This window comes from Anopheles gambiae, chromosome 3, assembly GCF_943734735.2.
Source record: "Anopheles gambiae chromosome 3, idAnoGambNW_F1_1, whole genome shotgun sequence".
NCBI lineage: Eukaryota > Metazoa > Arthropoda > Insecta > Diptera > Culicidae > Anopheles > Anopheles gambiae.
In genome coordinates, this window is record NC_064602.1 from 95,739,564 (window position 1) to 95,754,605 (window position 15,042).

The 15,042-nt window shown below is 45.2% G+C and overlaps 1 protein-coding gene across 12 annotated transcripts in view; it reads left to right on the forward strand.

The window, feature by feature from the left end:
• The window catches only part of LOC1280503 (protein 4.1 homolog), a 42,379-nt gene extending 30,138 nt beyond the window's left edge, over nt 1-12,241 (forward strand). For 3 of the 12 annotated variants that reach the window (XR_009766480.1, XR_009766481.1, XR_009766482.1), the window contains exons 7-17: nt 43-200; nt 865-963; nt 1,569-1,656; nt 1,718-1,788; nt 2,678-5,518; nt 6,500-6,721; nt 6,992-7,105; nt 7,257-7,421; nt 7,491-7,601; nt 8,416-8,687; nt 9,379-9,416. Coding sequence is in view for 6 of the 12 variants with exons in the window: in XM_061661016.1 (XP_061517000.1) it covers nt 43-200; nt 865-963; nt 1,569-1,656; nt 1,718-1,788; nt 2,678-5,518; nt 6,500-6,721; nt 6,992-7,105; nt 7,257-7,421; nt 7,491-7,601; nt 9,379-9,444 (3,935 nt within the window). In the remaining 6 variants the exon portion in view is untranslated. Of the gene's footprint in view, nt 1-42; nt 201-864; nt 964-1,568; nt 1,657-1,717; nt 1,789-2,677; nt 5,519-6,499; nt 6,722-6,991; nt 7,106-7,256; nt 7,422-7,490; nt 7,602-8,415; nt 8,688-9,378 lie in introns of all 12 variants that reach the window. The other 9 variants (XM_061661017.1, XM_061661018.1, XR_009766484.1 and 6 more) reach the window with 8 other exon arrangements.
• Nucleotides 12,242-15,042: the final 2,801 nt, after the last annotated feature.

Here is a 15,042-nt window from a genome sequence, read left to right on the forward strand (position 1 = left end):
GGAATGAAATGACATTAATCCTCTGGTTTGTTTTGTTTCCAGCACTCGCACAGCAGGAAAAGGAACGTGCGGCTGCCAAGGATGCGGGCAAGGACGCAAACAAACGCCACACGATGTCGCATCCGCCGGATCACATCCCGGATCTGGACTCGCCGACGCGCGGTTCCCGCAGCCCGATCAAGAAGGACAAAAAGGAGCGCGTAAGTGTGAGCCAAGGGAGGCCCTTGAAGCATCTTCACTTTCGGCACTAAACTGTGTACCACACACTAATTAAACTAAAGTTGCGAAATAGTTTCATCGCGCGCGCGTACCCACCCTAGTGATGTTTCGTTGTTACGTATCACCTACCCTCTCCTCTCTGTCTATTTCTCTGTCACTATGTAATTTGGCTCGTTCCAACTTCAATTCCCATGCTCCCCCCTGCGCCCGTTATTTCCCTTGTTTCAACGACACTAGTAGAACTCGTGGCCTTGTTTGGATGTTATTGCAAAATTTTTAGATCCAGCTCACAGTTGCTGCTCTCTATCGCTCTCAGTTGTAATAGAAGACGTTTTTCATTCCTAATTTCCACAACACTCATACATGAAAACACACACAGTTCCTCTGATACGATTTTGTTGAAATGATCCAATCGCGTGTTCAATCCCATACGATTGCCCTACCATTCCTCGTCGAAACCCGTTAATATTAATCTCACTAATCTAACTAACGATACCGTTTGTTACTTTTCTGAACTAAAATTGATTTCATGAATGCGTTGGGCACCCACTAACAAACCACTAACCGATTCGAAATACGATTAACATATGTGTTTTGGGGTGTGTTGGTTGATCGGTTGTTCGGTTGGGCGGCTTCCGCCTACAGCTGAAGCGTGAGTCCAGCACTGGCACCGCGTCCGCCTCGTCGCAGAGCTCCCTCGAGGGAGAGTACGAAACCACATCGCCAAACGTTGTTCCAGCACAGGTTAATAGCTCCATTGACTTACCAAACATACTCCACTTGGATTCCTTTTTGCCGTATTGTTTACTTAGTTGCGTTATTTCGTTTCGTTGTCATATTTCTCAATTTCGCTTCATCTATTGCAATTTTGCAACGTATGTTATAATGTTTTAAATTTCATATATTTTCTTCACTAGTTTCTGGTATACTTAAACGTATTGTTTGGCATTTTTGTTTCCTCCAACATGTTTTCTCTCTCTTATCTACTTGTGTTACAAACACTGATAAAGTTTTCGATACATTTTTTTACCCATTTCGCAAACAAGTCTCTATTCCGCTGCATTTTGTTGCAAACGTTGTTTGGTTGGTGTTGTTATTTATGGCACAATTTAGTGTAAAAGCTTTAAACACACAATTCTCGTAATTAAATAAATGTTTTTCTTTAAAGTATAATGCGCTTTACGGTAGTGTTAGTTTTCTTTTCTACATTTGTTTACTTGATGTTGCACTAATCGCTTTTATCATATTTCTCTATTTACTCAGTTGTGTTTTGCATGATTTCTCTGGCTTTGTATTCTATTCGTTTCTTTTTGCTCATATTTCCGTTTTTTACCACATTTAAATTACAGAAACCGGCTGGAGGAGTTGCCGTACTGCCAGTTGCCGGCAAGAAGGACAAACCCGAACAAGTTTCCCAGAAAGATGAAGGTCTGAATGGTATGTATTACGGTGCAAAAGTATTCTTGACACATATTCATAACGAACGTTTTCGTTTTAGGAAACAATGGACAAGCCGAGGCACTGAATTCCTCTGCGGAAGAGGCAACATCTCCCTCCGGCAAACGCAAGGTACGTGGACACTAACTACTTTAAAGAAAACTCTTACCACTCTAGATCTTAAGCACTCGTTGGTTGATTGAATGAATCGATCGATACACACCGTTGAACCGTGTTTTGCATCATTATTATGTATCGTAGACAGTTTTTCCATCATCTTCTACTTCAATGTGATTTGATACGATTTCCGACATTATTCAAATCTTTATGGCCCATTATTCGAAGCGCTCTGTAGTAGATTTTTTATATCCTTTCTTTTCCATCGTTTTTTTTTTATTCAAATGTTTGCTCTCACTGAATAGTAGCGTCGAATGTAATGTTTTCCCTTTTTCATGCCGTTTTTTTCATATGGCATTTGAGACTGACCTCTTTTGCGTGTTCACGAAACGTCCCTCACGTGTGTTTCCCCGTATTTTGTCGGTATTGATGCTGTCTGTGTGTATCTTCACGATAGGTAGCGATTGTTCGTTTTCTTATAGACTGTTAGCGTTAAACTCTTCTCCCATTTGCTGAGCGAAATATCTCCTTTGCGCTATCCTTTCGCCCCAAAAACATACACAATTTCCATAAAGTGATATTAGCCGTTATTAGCCGTTTTTGTGTACCATTTGATTGATTTTATTTTTCTCTTTTATCCCCGTTTTGTTTCTCCTTCTCCCATCCATGTTATTACCGTTCTGTTCTCTACTTGCCGTTTTGATCTGACGAACCCTTCCACACATCCCGACATCCTCTTGATCCATATGTGTTTGTATGTATCTGTTTGTGTGTGTATGTGTGTGGTCGTCATGTACTTCGTGTGTGTTACGTCCATCCCGCCAACTGTGCTGTACTGCCCGCCCGCCCGCCCGTCCGCCTCCATCCGTCCGCGTGTTTGTGGTAACGTCTATCGCTTGTGTAGGGTTTCCTGTTTTCCTCCGGCCGCAAGTCGCCGAAGGACAAGAAAGACGCCGGAAATGAGCAGCCGGCTAAGCTGATGGCCGCCGCAAACGGTGACGGTGGCAGTGCGGGCAAAAAGGACCCGGCCAAGGAAGCGGTTCAGGCGCGGGCACAAGATACCGCCACGAACAAGACGCCGCAAACGACGCCGGAGAAGCCCGGCTTTACCAAACCGTACGAGTACTCGGAAAGCGAACAGGACCCGGCGACGGCGCACAAAAAGAACGTAAAGACGCGCGGCTTCCGGTACGACGAGGCACCGTTGCGCCCGAACGAGGAAAGCGAAGCGCAGCTCAGCCCGAACTCGCAAAGCCGCCGCGCGACCGGGCTGGCGTTCAACTACGCGCCGGGTGAGGATCAGAAGGTGCGCGAGTCGGTGGAGAAGCGTAAAGCGCCGGGATCGCCGGTAGCTGCCACTGCCACCGCTGCCGGTGTCAAGACCGATCAGCTCTCGCCGAAATCGGCTGCACGTGGACTGCCCGGGGAGAGTGAGGCTGAGAAGGGTGTGCGTACCAGCGCTCGATCGTACTCGCCCAACAAGGGTAGACAGGTGGTTGATCCGCTCGCTTCTGGGGCCGGCACGTTCCGTCCGTTAGACGACACTAGCAGTGCGTTTATTCAGGGCGAGCAGGCTGGTGCTGCTGCTGCGGCAGCCGCTGCAGCCGCCGCCGCCGCTGCCGAACCGGCCAAGAAGAAGGTGAAGATTATGGTGATCATTTCCAAGTTTGATCCCAAAACGAAGAAGGTCGATACGGCGCAGGGTGTGGTGGAGCATTCGACCGGCGTGCTGGACACGAAGACGGGCCAGATTGAGAGCAAGTACGGGCTGATCGATCCGAAGGCCGGCACGGTGGTGAACTTCAACGCTCGCACCGGCCAGAACGAAACGTTCCAGGGCCAGACGGACCCGAAGACGGGCCAGCTGCACATCGTGGGCGGCGTGGTCGACTCGGCTAGCGGCAAGGTAGATGATACGCTCGGCCAGGCCATTATGGTGGTGCCGGACGAGGATTCGGTGGTCGAGATCACGACCATCACCTCCAAGGTGGATCCCAACACGGGCAAAATCGACACAATCAATGGAGAAATTGAGAAGAGTCGCGGTATTCTGAACCACCGTACCGGCATTCTGAGCACCAAGTACGGTGACATTAACCCGCGCACGGGAGAGCTGCGAGCGATCGATCCTAAGACGGGCAAACCATCGCCTGCGGCTGCTGCCGTGCGTCCGGTGACGGTCGATCGTAGCAATGGACAGATTATGGTTGTTGGCGTGACCGACCCGAAGACGAACAAGCTGGACAACAGCCAGGCGCATCTGATCGCGATCGGCAACCAGGTGGATCCGGTGGTGGAGGTAACGTCCGTGCTCGGCAAGCTTGACAAGAAGGGTCTGGTCGATCCGAAGACGATCACGTACGACAAGAGCACGGGTCAGCTGGACACGAAGGACGGCAAAATCAACACCAAGTACGGTCAGCTGGACCTGGTGAAGCAAACGGTCACGTTTGTCGACCCGAAGACGGGCAAGACGGAAACGAAGGAGATCAAGGTGGATCCGGTCAGTGGGCAGGTGTTGCTGAAGAATCAGGTCAACCCGAAGACGGGCAAAACGGACAAAGATTACGGGCGTATCGTGTCGATTCGCATCGTGCACAACCGTATCGATCCGGTGACGGGTAAGCACGTGCCGGCTGCCCCGGTCGAGGACAAAGACATTCGTGTGGATGCCAAAACGAACCAGGTCTGGCTGCCGGACGGTGGTAAGGATCCGAAGACGGGCGAAACGATTTACACTTCGAGCCAGGTCGATCCGAAGACCGGTTTTGTCATCACGATCTACGGCTATCTTAACCCGAAGACGAACGAAATCGAACGACAGGCCAAGATGGACCCGAACATGACGAAGGTGGACCCCACGACGGGCCAGATCTATGCTGCCACGGGCCAGGTCGATGAGACCACCGGTGAGCCACTGTTCGCCGCGACCCAAATCAACGAAGAGGACGGGGAAATCTACACCAAGGTGGGCCGTATCGATCCGAAATCGGGCCGACTAGTCATCATCAAGATCTTCATCATCACGAAGAAGGACGAGCGGGGCAAACCGGAGGAGCTGGACGTGAGCGCGGTCGATCTGGATCCGGAGACGGGTCACATTCGCAACATTGCACCGAAGACGCTGTATCTGTACAAGATGCGCGATCCTATTACGGGCGAGACGTACAACGTGGATCCGAACGATCCGCGCATTGCCGGCGCACGAACGACGGTCACGCAAACGATGACGCTGAGCGGTGAGATTGACCCGGCTACCGGGCGCATCAAGTCCGAGTGGGGCCACATCGATCCGAACACGGGCGACATTGATCCGGCGACGGCCATCCGCGATCCGGTCACCGGTAAGCTGATCCTGAACTATGCCGACATTGAACCGAGCCACTTTGGCAAGAATGTAACGGTGACGAAGGAAACGGTACCGATTACGCGCGAGCAGTTCTACGAAGGCATCAAGCACATGGACAGGAAGGCCACGCGCCGAGACTCGGAAAGCTCGGACGACGATATGACCGCCCAGTACGGCAAGGAAAGCATCAAGGAGATCAGCTCGGGTACAGCGGCGGCGGGCAGCAAGCTGAATGCTGCTGCTGCTGCTGCGGCTGCTGCCGGCACGCCAACCGTAGTGAAGACGACGACCAAGCAGGTGATCACGAAGAACGAGGATGGCGTTACGCATAACGTGGAGGAGGAGGTGCAGAATCTGGGCACCGGACAGATCGTGTACTCCACCCAGGAGCACAAGGTAGTGTAATGGTTTCGTTTTCGTTTCACGCGTGTGACAGCAGGAGAAGAGTGTTGCATCGACAGCAGCGCGTAACGGTCGTCTATTGGCACTCACACTCTCACTCACACCTTGTTGGTTGTTTTTTTTTATAGTTTTGTTGCGTTGTTTTAATGTGATTTTTGTGTTTTGGTGTTGGCTTGTTTGATTTCTAACACATTTTTACATTGCATTAATCTGCTTTGGGTATGGTTGTCTGTTGTTTCATGCGTTTTCTAACCGTCGCTCCATTGATATGTGTGTGTTTTCACGTTCGCTTGTCATGTGTTTCGCTTCTATTGCATGATGTTTGTCTGTAGCATGTTCGTCTTTTCTTGTACACTGTTTTCTCTACCATGTTTTCGACTCTTTTTACATTTGCATTTTTATTAGAGAAAGTTGTAGTAGTCCTACGTGTTTTACTTTGTGATTTTCGGGGTATATTTCTTCAACTAGATTAGACATTAAACCCTAAAACAATCGTAGTTTGAGCCTTTACATATGTAGTTGACTGGTATGTTGTAATGGACATTAGCTTATTGGTATAAGTAAGTATGAAACGTTTAGATAGTGAGAAGACAAAAATAACCAAATTAACAACATCCGGCCAAAAACATATTTGTAATTCGCACATCAAAATAACATTGAAAGGCTTCTTATGAAACCTTCGTAAAAGCGTGTTTCCCGGTTATTGGTGACCCCATGTCCGTTCCACTGTGCACTTTTTCTAGCATCATGCATGAGCCACTTTACACACATTGGGGAATGCTGTATTTGTTTGTTTAATGCATTTGATTTGATTTTTCGTTAACTAATAATTTATTCCTTTTTTTCTGTTTGTGTTGCTGCCACTAAACGCGCGCTTTTGCTCTGAACACTGCGATTCGCGTTCCTTCCATTACGTTATTGTTTGCCCCCTTTGGTTGGCTCATGTTCAAACCAATCCGATGACATGCTGTGCAGGCGGATGCCCCGACCGGTACGGATGCAGGTAAATTTGTGACGGCCACCGCTGTCACGACGCGTACCGCCACCACCCACGAGGATCTGGGCACGAACGCTAAAACGCAACAGCTCGAAGAGAAAACGGTGGCCACCACCACCACCCAGCACGGTGAGCGGCAGGAGCAGCGTGTCATTACGCAGGAAGTCAAAACCACGGCCACGGTGACTAGTGGCGATCAGGTATGGTCGCTTTTCTAACAGAGCTCGCTTTAATTTCGCCCCCCCCATACACCCATGCGATATGACTTTTATTTACTTATCCTTCTTTTTTATATTTTACATCATTTTCTTTCCCTTGCGTTTTCGTTGTTGTTATGCTTCCAAATATGTGTTGTTATTGCATGAATGCCCTGTTTGCATCCCCCCAACTACTACTTGCACGATGTCTGTTCATCATGAACCCTACTCTCGACACGTTACTGGGCGAATGTGTTGTACGCATCAATGCAGTACGCACGCCGTGACAGTGTCTCATCGTCGAGTTCCGGCGACTCCGGAACACCGATCGATGGCCCCTACGGAGACGAATCGCTGTCGGAAGTGATCTACAACAAGTCCTACACGGTTTGTACAAGCCATATACATTGCATGAATGGGTAGATTAGATTCGGAACACGTGTACATCTCTACAACACTTGAAGAGCTTGTGATGCTTCAATTGAAAAGAAACGGGTCTCTAATTATACATATGACCATTGTTCCGACCTGTTTTTAGGGAGCGGATAACGTTGTCGGTGCCTCACAAATCCCGGAAGGACCGAACGTGGAGCATCGGCGTGTGGTGCTAGATGATCTTGCCGAAGGTGGCACCACTACCCACGGTGAAATCGTATCGTCCCAGACGGTATCCAGCAAAACGCGAACCGTTGAAACAATCACCGTAAGTATTGCTGTGTAGTGTACATCGTACTTTCAGTCGCTAAACTAACGTTCGTTTATCTTGTTTTAGTACAAAACGGAACGGGACGGTGTGGTGGAGACACGCGTCGAGCAGAAGATCACCATCCAGTCTGATGGCGACCCGATCGATCATGACAAAGCCCTTGCTGAAGCAATTCAGGTACGGTATGAAGAAGGTGTCGCTAACGTAAATGGTTTATCAGACAAGATGTTCTAAGAATTTCAATTGAACAAGTAGAAACTTCAGAGGAACATTTGTTGTGCATTGCGCGCCTTTGTTGTGCAATTGTGAAAGAGGTTTTGTTTTGTTATTGGATAAGATTTTCAGTCAGCGGAATGCTCATAAACGTAAGACGTTATCCATACAAAAGCTCATTCGTGATTTAGTACACAGTTTGTATTAGAGCACCGCCTAAGAAGCATGCCGTTGAGCTGCTTAACGATGATGTAGTCTTGGTTTTTGCAAAATTTGTTGATTGAACAGAACCTCTCAACCCAGAATATCGGATTCACTGGGGATTCAAGGTGGGGAGAATCGTAAAGCGTTAGAAGGATCTATAAATGATAGAATACGATCGGGCAAATGCGCCATCTAGATGTCAAGCTGTGTACTAATGTTTTAGACACGCTTATAATAGGGATAACGTCATGTTTTTAAACTCAAAAGATCTCCTGTTCTAAAACCCTTACTTTCAATCAAATTTAAAGCATCAATGTTGCTATGCCACTGCTTTGTACTTTTACATTTTTTTTGTCCCTTTTCCAAAATTTTATCATTTTTGTTGCGCTTCGATTTTTTTTTAAACAATAGCTCACACTGCATAAACATTCCCCTTCTGTCCATTACCCTTAAGGCACCATAATGTAGCTTCAAACAGCGTGTTCACTATGTTATCTTGTTTATCTATCGTTGCAAACCTTACCGACCCCAACCTCCCAACATCCTCGAACAATTTACGTCCCGCCGGCTGCAGGTTGCTTCACTTAAAATCAATATCAACCCATTCGATCGCCGGGAAGCAGCCCGCAGATATCTGCTGCACACGAGCCAATCGCCCCTGGCCGCGTTGCGCTCGACGAAGCCAGAACTTCCCGGCCCAAGCACGCCGCAAGGTCGCCCGGAAGGGGGGAAATGAAGCAAGACGGTGTGGAAAAAAGAAACAGGGCTAAAGGGGTCGGGTTGTCAGCTACCCTAACGAACGAACTGAACACCACTGCAAGACAGCATTTTGAGAGTAGCATTGAGGTTGAGTAGCCATTTTAAATACTGTTTTCTTTCGCGTAATGTTGTGCGTAATGTGGCTGCCTAATGAACGGACTTTTTACATTTTTCCGTTATCGCTCAAGTGTTTCACTTTTTTGCTAGTGTGAAAGAGAGAGAAACCAAGTCATCCTTCAACATGCGTACTGCTCATGCGACTGAATTGAAAATTTGCTATCAAAAAATGCCGTTTGATTTTCTTGAAGAGCTTCTTACCCTGAGACGCACGAAGCTCTTCAATGCTCATTCCCATTGGAAGATCATCCCAATTCGATTTTGTTTTTGTCATACACATTATCATGTTTGTTCATTGGCTTGTTTCCCCCCAAACGCGAAAGGTTGTCTGTACGACCTTTCGCTTCAGTGTTTGTTGCGAAAGCTACAATTCTTTCGCAGCAAAAGAGAAGAGAAAGAAAAAAGAATCATTTTAACACGCAATGCGAGCCTCAAAGCATATGCTAACATATCACCGATTGGAAAGAGTTTTGTTTGATCGCGTAACTAATAGTCACTTCTTATTAAAACTGATCCTCACACCCGCTCAAATACACACATCGTAGTATGTGTGTGTAGCAGAACAGCTTTTTATGCACTGTGTTCTTTTTATGCTAATTTTAATAACTATTATTCATGACAAAATGTATTAATTGCCTTTCTCGCATTTCCCATTTTACAGGAAGCAACCGCCATGAATCCAGATATGACAGTGGAGAAGATTGAAATTCAACAGCAAACGCAATAAGCAGCAGCAGCAGCGGATCATCACAATCACGTCTCTCAACGCCCCCTTTATATCTTTATGCTGACACACACACATGAGCGCGGGAGTGTTCTCTGCAACCCTCCCACGTGTGTGCATCCCATATGTGCATCACTGTAGCTCTTAGGCAAAACCGATTCGATTCGAGTGAAAACGAACGAATGTCGACAAATCGCGATCACACTCGCGACAATTTCAAACGGATGTGTTAACACAGATACATATATGGTATGTGTGTGTGTGCCATTAGCTCTCGAAAAGCGGCCACGCGAGCTGAAGAAAGCGTGAAAAGTGTGTTTACGTGTGTTTGTTTGCCTCCTACACGTTCTGGAGTGATTGCTTAATCGTGTGTCGCCGCAAAGCTTGTTGCAAATCAGTGTGCTCTTGGAGGTTAACACTGCTGCGAGATGCAGTTTGAAGATAACATGAAATAAATAAGAAAACATAAAGTGCAAATCCCCCCTATAAAGAGAGAGAGAGAAAAAGCATCCTCCTCTTTTGTCATTGCCGACCTTCGAGGATCGCGATGAGAAAGAGGGAGGAAACGTGGCATACACACAGAGGTCGACGATAGGTGTGACGCCGAAATATAAAAAACGAAAACTATTCATATATTTATTTATTGCTTAAAGTGCGATGCAACATGTGCGCATGCAAAGAAAGGGAGAAGCAGCCGGTGGATTCGCTGAATATTTAGAGTTTAAAAAAATATATGGCAAGTCGAGAAGAAAGGAACACGACACGAGCGCAAGCAAGCAAACAATCAAATTCTCGCTTTAAAACAAAATCACCAATGCTGCTTTTTGGAAGAGCAAAAGAAAGGAAAAGATATGGAAAACCCTTATATATACACACACAGACACACATTGCATACACCAGGCATCACCCCCAGGCACCAAGATACATATATTGATTAGATGGAAGATGGATCTTTGATGTTAAGATGTGTATTACAATTTTTTCAGGGCATACAAAGTATATGAGATAATTTGCATTTTTGAGAGGGGAGCAATTTTCGGGGCAGAGCGAAATAGAAAGCGATAAAGTACTAAACCCCCTCTCCGCCAAAACGGGCGATTATTTACAGTTGTTGACCGAGCATGTCTTCGCTACAAGTAAAACAAAAAAAAAAAGTAACAAAGTTGAACAACCAGTAAGTGTGTGCAGAAGCATTAGCAATGCAGCAAGCGAATATTAAGCTCGCCAAAAGAATACAACCGCTTTAGTTGTGGAGGGCGTCGTACGACGTAACGTATTTTACTGTGGGAAGCACTCAATTTGTACTATTGAATTTAAATGTAAGAAAGCTATCATCGATGTGCGCGTGTGCACATCACGGACGAGAGAGGCGTGTTGTGCTTCGTTTTGTGTGTCGCGCTTATACTTTTGTTGTTAAAACACCAACTAAACCGTCTCTCCCTTTTTCATTGCCCTGTTTCCAGTTTTGCAGATAAAAGCTAAAACACAATTTTTGGAGAAATTTTAAATCCCACCCTCCCAAGCAGAGCCTCTCTTAGAACCCCGTCAAAAAACAAAGAGAGACCCCCGCGTGTGTTAGAAGGAAAGAGGAACAAAAATATGTCAAACCAAAATACCATCAGTGTTCAGTGGAGTGTAAAACAATGAGAGAAAGATGGTGTGCAATAGCAGTCAAAAGCCGCCAGCGCGCTCGTTCCGCACCAAAACAAGCGAAAACAATATTTCAATTGTACAAAAAATAGCAAAACTTTGGAAAACATTTGGCGAAAACCCGTAAAAAACTAATAGAAAACAAAATCGACAACAACCCATAGTGTTGTGTGGGTATGAAGGTAGAAACACATACACAAAAAAAGAAAAGGTTGCCTTATTTTAGTTACTCTCTTTAGGCAAAGACGACTCTAGCAGAACAAGCGAATCATGACCCTGCTGCAGTATCTATACCCCTCCTTAACACACACATACATATATACACTCTAAAACATCTTGTTATCACTACGTGGGGAGAATGATCATGCTAACGAAGCTTTCATGTATGTTCTTCGTTGCTTCCCTTTCCTTGTTTTGTGCTCCAATTCGTACTCGTATTGAATTGGTTATACCACTTGCTTTATTCTACTTTAGCTACTATTATTTTTTATGTTTTGTAAAGATTTTAGTTAATTTTTTGGTTGCATGAACATTCCATACTTTCTTGGAAAAAAAACTATATGCTTCTCCTCCTAAACTTCTGTGTATCACTACCTGATTTATTGTTTTGTTTTGATTTTTTCCCCTAATTTATTTCACTACTCTTATCTTTAGTTGATCCTCAACCCCTTCTCTATGTGGGATCTGATCGGTAGCCGATCGATTACCTTTTTTTTTCTCTCGTTTTAGCCAAGCTAAGCTAAGGAATGTTTATGTGTTTCTTTTACGTTTAATACGATCGCCGTTCAGCAATAATCCCTTTTATAGAAAGAGTTATCATAATTGCAAATTGTGCATATATACATATACATGTGAGAAGAAAAGAAAGAGAAAAAATCATCTGCAACCGTAACCTCATACACCAGAAGGCACCAGAAGGGCAATCAGAGGTTTCAGTAGGGGACGAAGAAAGATATATGAAACTACAAGAGGGGTGGGAGAGGAGGGTAACCACCCTTGACCACCCCCTCAGTACATACACATATGATTGCTGTTTGTTTTAGTTTTTATTTTTAATTTAATTTTGTCTTACGAAATGCGAAAGTTTCGTGTTTTTTTTTATCTTATCGAAATATACTTTAAAAATTGTTAAGTATGATTAATGTAATAATTATTTAAGTTCTTTTATTTCCTTTCCGAATTTTAGTTCTATGTATACGTTTAGTTCAACGGCACACGTCCTCATGATCAAGTGAACTCACTCCTATTCCTTCTACATCTTATCTAAAAATCGCAGTCTTTTAAAACGTTTTAACAATCGCCACGTGGTCCACTCGAACGATCTCCTTTACTACGATCGGTGATCCTCTGCTGCTGTGCTTGGAGGGGTTGGGAAAGGAGCAGGCAGACAGCATAAGCGTCTTTTTTTTATTAAACCATGAGATAATCCGCCGACGAGTAAGGGAAAAGAGGCTGTGCAAAACTCTAGCTAGCTGCAGTTGTTCTAGACCACAAACACACGAGAGCAGAGCAAAGGTAAACCCAATATCACCCAGACTATTTAATCGGACAAACATAAATTACTAATCAAGATAGGTAGCTCCATTACGAAAAATCGAAACATTGTAAGAAACAAACTCTCTTCTACTGTGAAAACCCGTTGTATTTCGAATGCTTACACCAAAAAGCGTCTTGTTACTCTCACTTGTTCTCCTTCTCTTATAGCAAACATATGGAAATCGAAACAAAAAAAGAACATACTCTCCTACTGGAATGGATTAGAACGCTGCAGAAAATAGTGAAACAACACATAACGTGATCGTATTTTTTTGGTAATTTCAGTGTATAAGAGGCAAAGTAAAGCTAGCTTGTGATGTGTGTGATGGTATGACACGACCAGAAGAAGATTCGCTTTTGAGCAGGGCAGCAGAACAGAACAGAAATTCGCGCAAACAAAACTAAAGGTTGGAAATGGAAGGGACGAAACAGCTTGTAAACTGGTGTGATCATCGATAGTTAAGGTGCTTTAAGGAGAATCGTGTGTGGACGTAATGCTTGAATGTTGCGAAGAGCGTTGAAGAGCGCTAGCGAGATGAGCTGCTGGAAACTGAGTTGAGCCAAAAATGCTGCAGAAATCTAAAGAAACCTTCCTCTCGTAACCATACTACATTAAGCATCCAGGGAGAGAGGCGCATCCCTGTGCCGATGGCCGTATATTGGCTTGGAAGTGGGAGGGGGCGATCGTTGGTAATTGGAAAGCCTGACACATTATTATTACAAAATAAAACCATGCAACGTGATTAAGATATAGCTTATGTGTAACGAAAAGCGAAACATAGCGATTGATGTGTTTACATTTACTGCAACTTTCATTTGTCTGGCGCGCGAGCGCACGAACGGCTTCTCCATCATCAATCGGGACCGGTAATAACTGGAGCAAACCGTACACATAACCCTCTCTTTGTAGATGAGCGCTTAGCTTCCTGTTCCTTCTCTCCCCCATCGCAACCGCTCGGTCACCCTGCACAAACAATTTGCGCAGTTTTAGCTAGAATGCGCTCTCTATGTGGGTCATCTTGCCCCCGGGGACGGGAGTGCGCCATGTCATGCGGCCCCGTATAATTATTATGACGTCGCCTCGTCAGCCACCACCAACCGAGTCGGAGAAATTACTCGCTTCCCAAGACTATCAGCAGCGCGCACCCACCGATCGGAATCACCACACGGACACCGGGCAACCATCAAAAGCTTATCAACTGGGGTGGGGCTGAGGATCATCTCAACGGAATGGTCGCCTGGTGTGCGATGATGTGCCACGCATTCCCACCTGATGATGGCTGGCCACACACTCTCGTTTGACCTTAGCGAGGACAAACCCCACCGCACTTGCACACTTGACAATGTTGGGTCGGGTGCGTGTGCTCCGGGCATGGATTGACCATAGAACATTTTCCTTTTCTCACAACCTACGTCAACGCCGGGCTCAGAATAGAGAATGTGAAACGCAGCTACACACAACCACGCTACGTTACCATGACTGCAGTTGACACTCGCTCGGAGCGTGATGCTCTCTCACCACGATAAACGTGGCATGCGGCGGGAGGTGCAATTGCATCGTCGTACTTGTACGCTTTTACTACAAACGTGTTACGATCAATTGTGGTGTATCGTGTAACAGGGGGGAAGAGGCTGAATATTTGCAACGTAACGTCCTGCGAGAGCATGCACGATCGTAACAATGTGGCGTGATCTGGAGATCAATGGAATGGATCAGAGATCAGAGAATAAATAAAGCGTTTTGTGTAAAAATGTTCCACAAAACCATTTGTCGTTGAATCCGAATACGAGTAGATTGATTTGTGGTGGAATTTGTTATCTTTTAAACAGCGTATGAAATAAGAGAAGATAATTAACTAGTTCTTTTCGTAAAGGTTGTTTTGGTAAGTATTAATTGAGGAATAGGATCCCTTTTTTCTATAAATTTCTATCAGCAGTATGCCCTAAAAATTATCCTTATTTCAACCAAAATTGGGCCTAAAATAAAGCTAAATATTCTGTACGAAACTCTCACAAAGGTATAACTACTACCCATACTTGAGATACCAGAACCAACTAATGGAACAGCGGTACTGGGTACAGAACAGACACTTTAAAAGGGACAGAATCCAACAAATTGGAAACAGTAACTAAAGTGATAGCCTGTAACAGGTAAAATTACTGAAACCTACCTTTGGAATAGAATCATCGTGGACTGGTAGCAACTGGACTGGGTAAACGGATGGACATTAGAATTTGCCAGACTCAATACCCTGACTATTCTTTTGTATTCACTTCTTTCTTGGAGCAACAAACTACGTGGTTCTAGCCTGTTCCATTTAGCTAAAATAAATAGATAAATAAATAATAAAAGTGTTAAATGCAGAAAACTGACCAACAATGCTAACCTACCTCTAGGAGGATCCGTTACCCGTT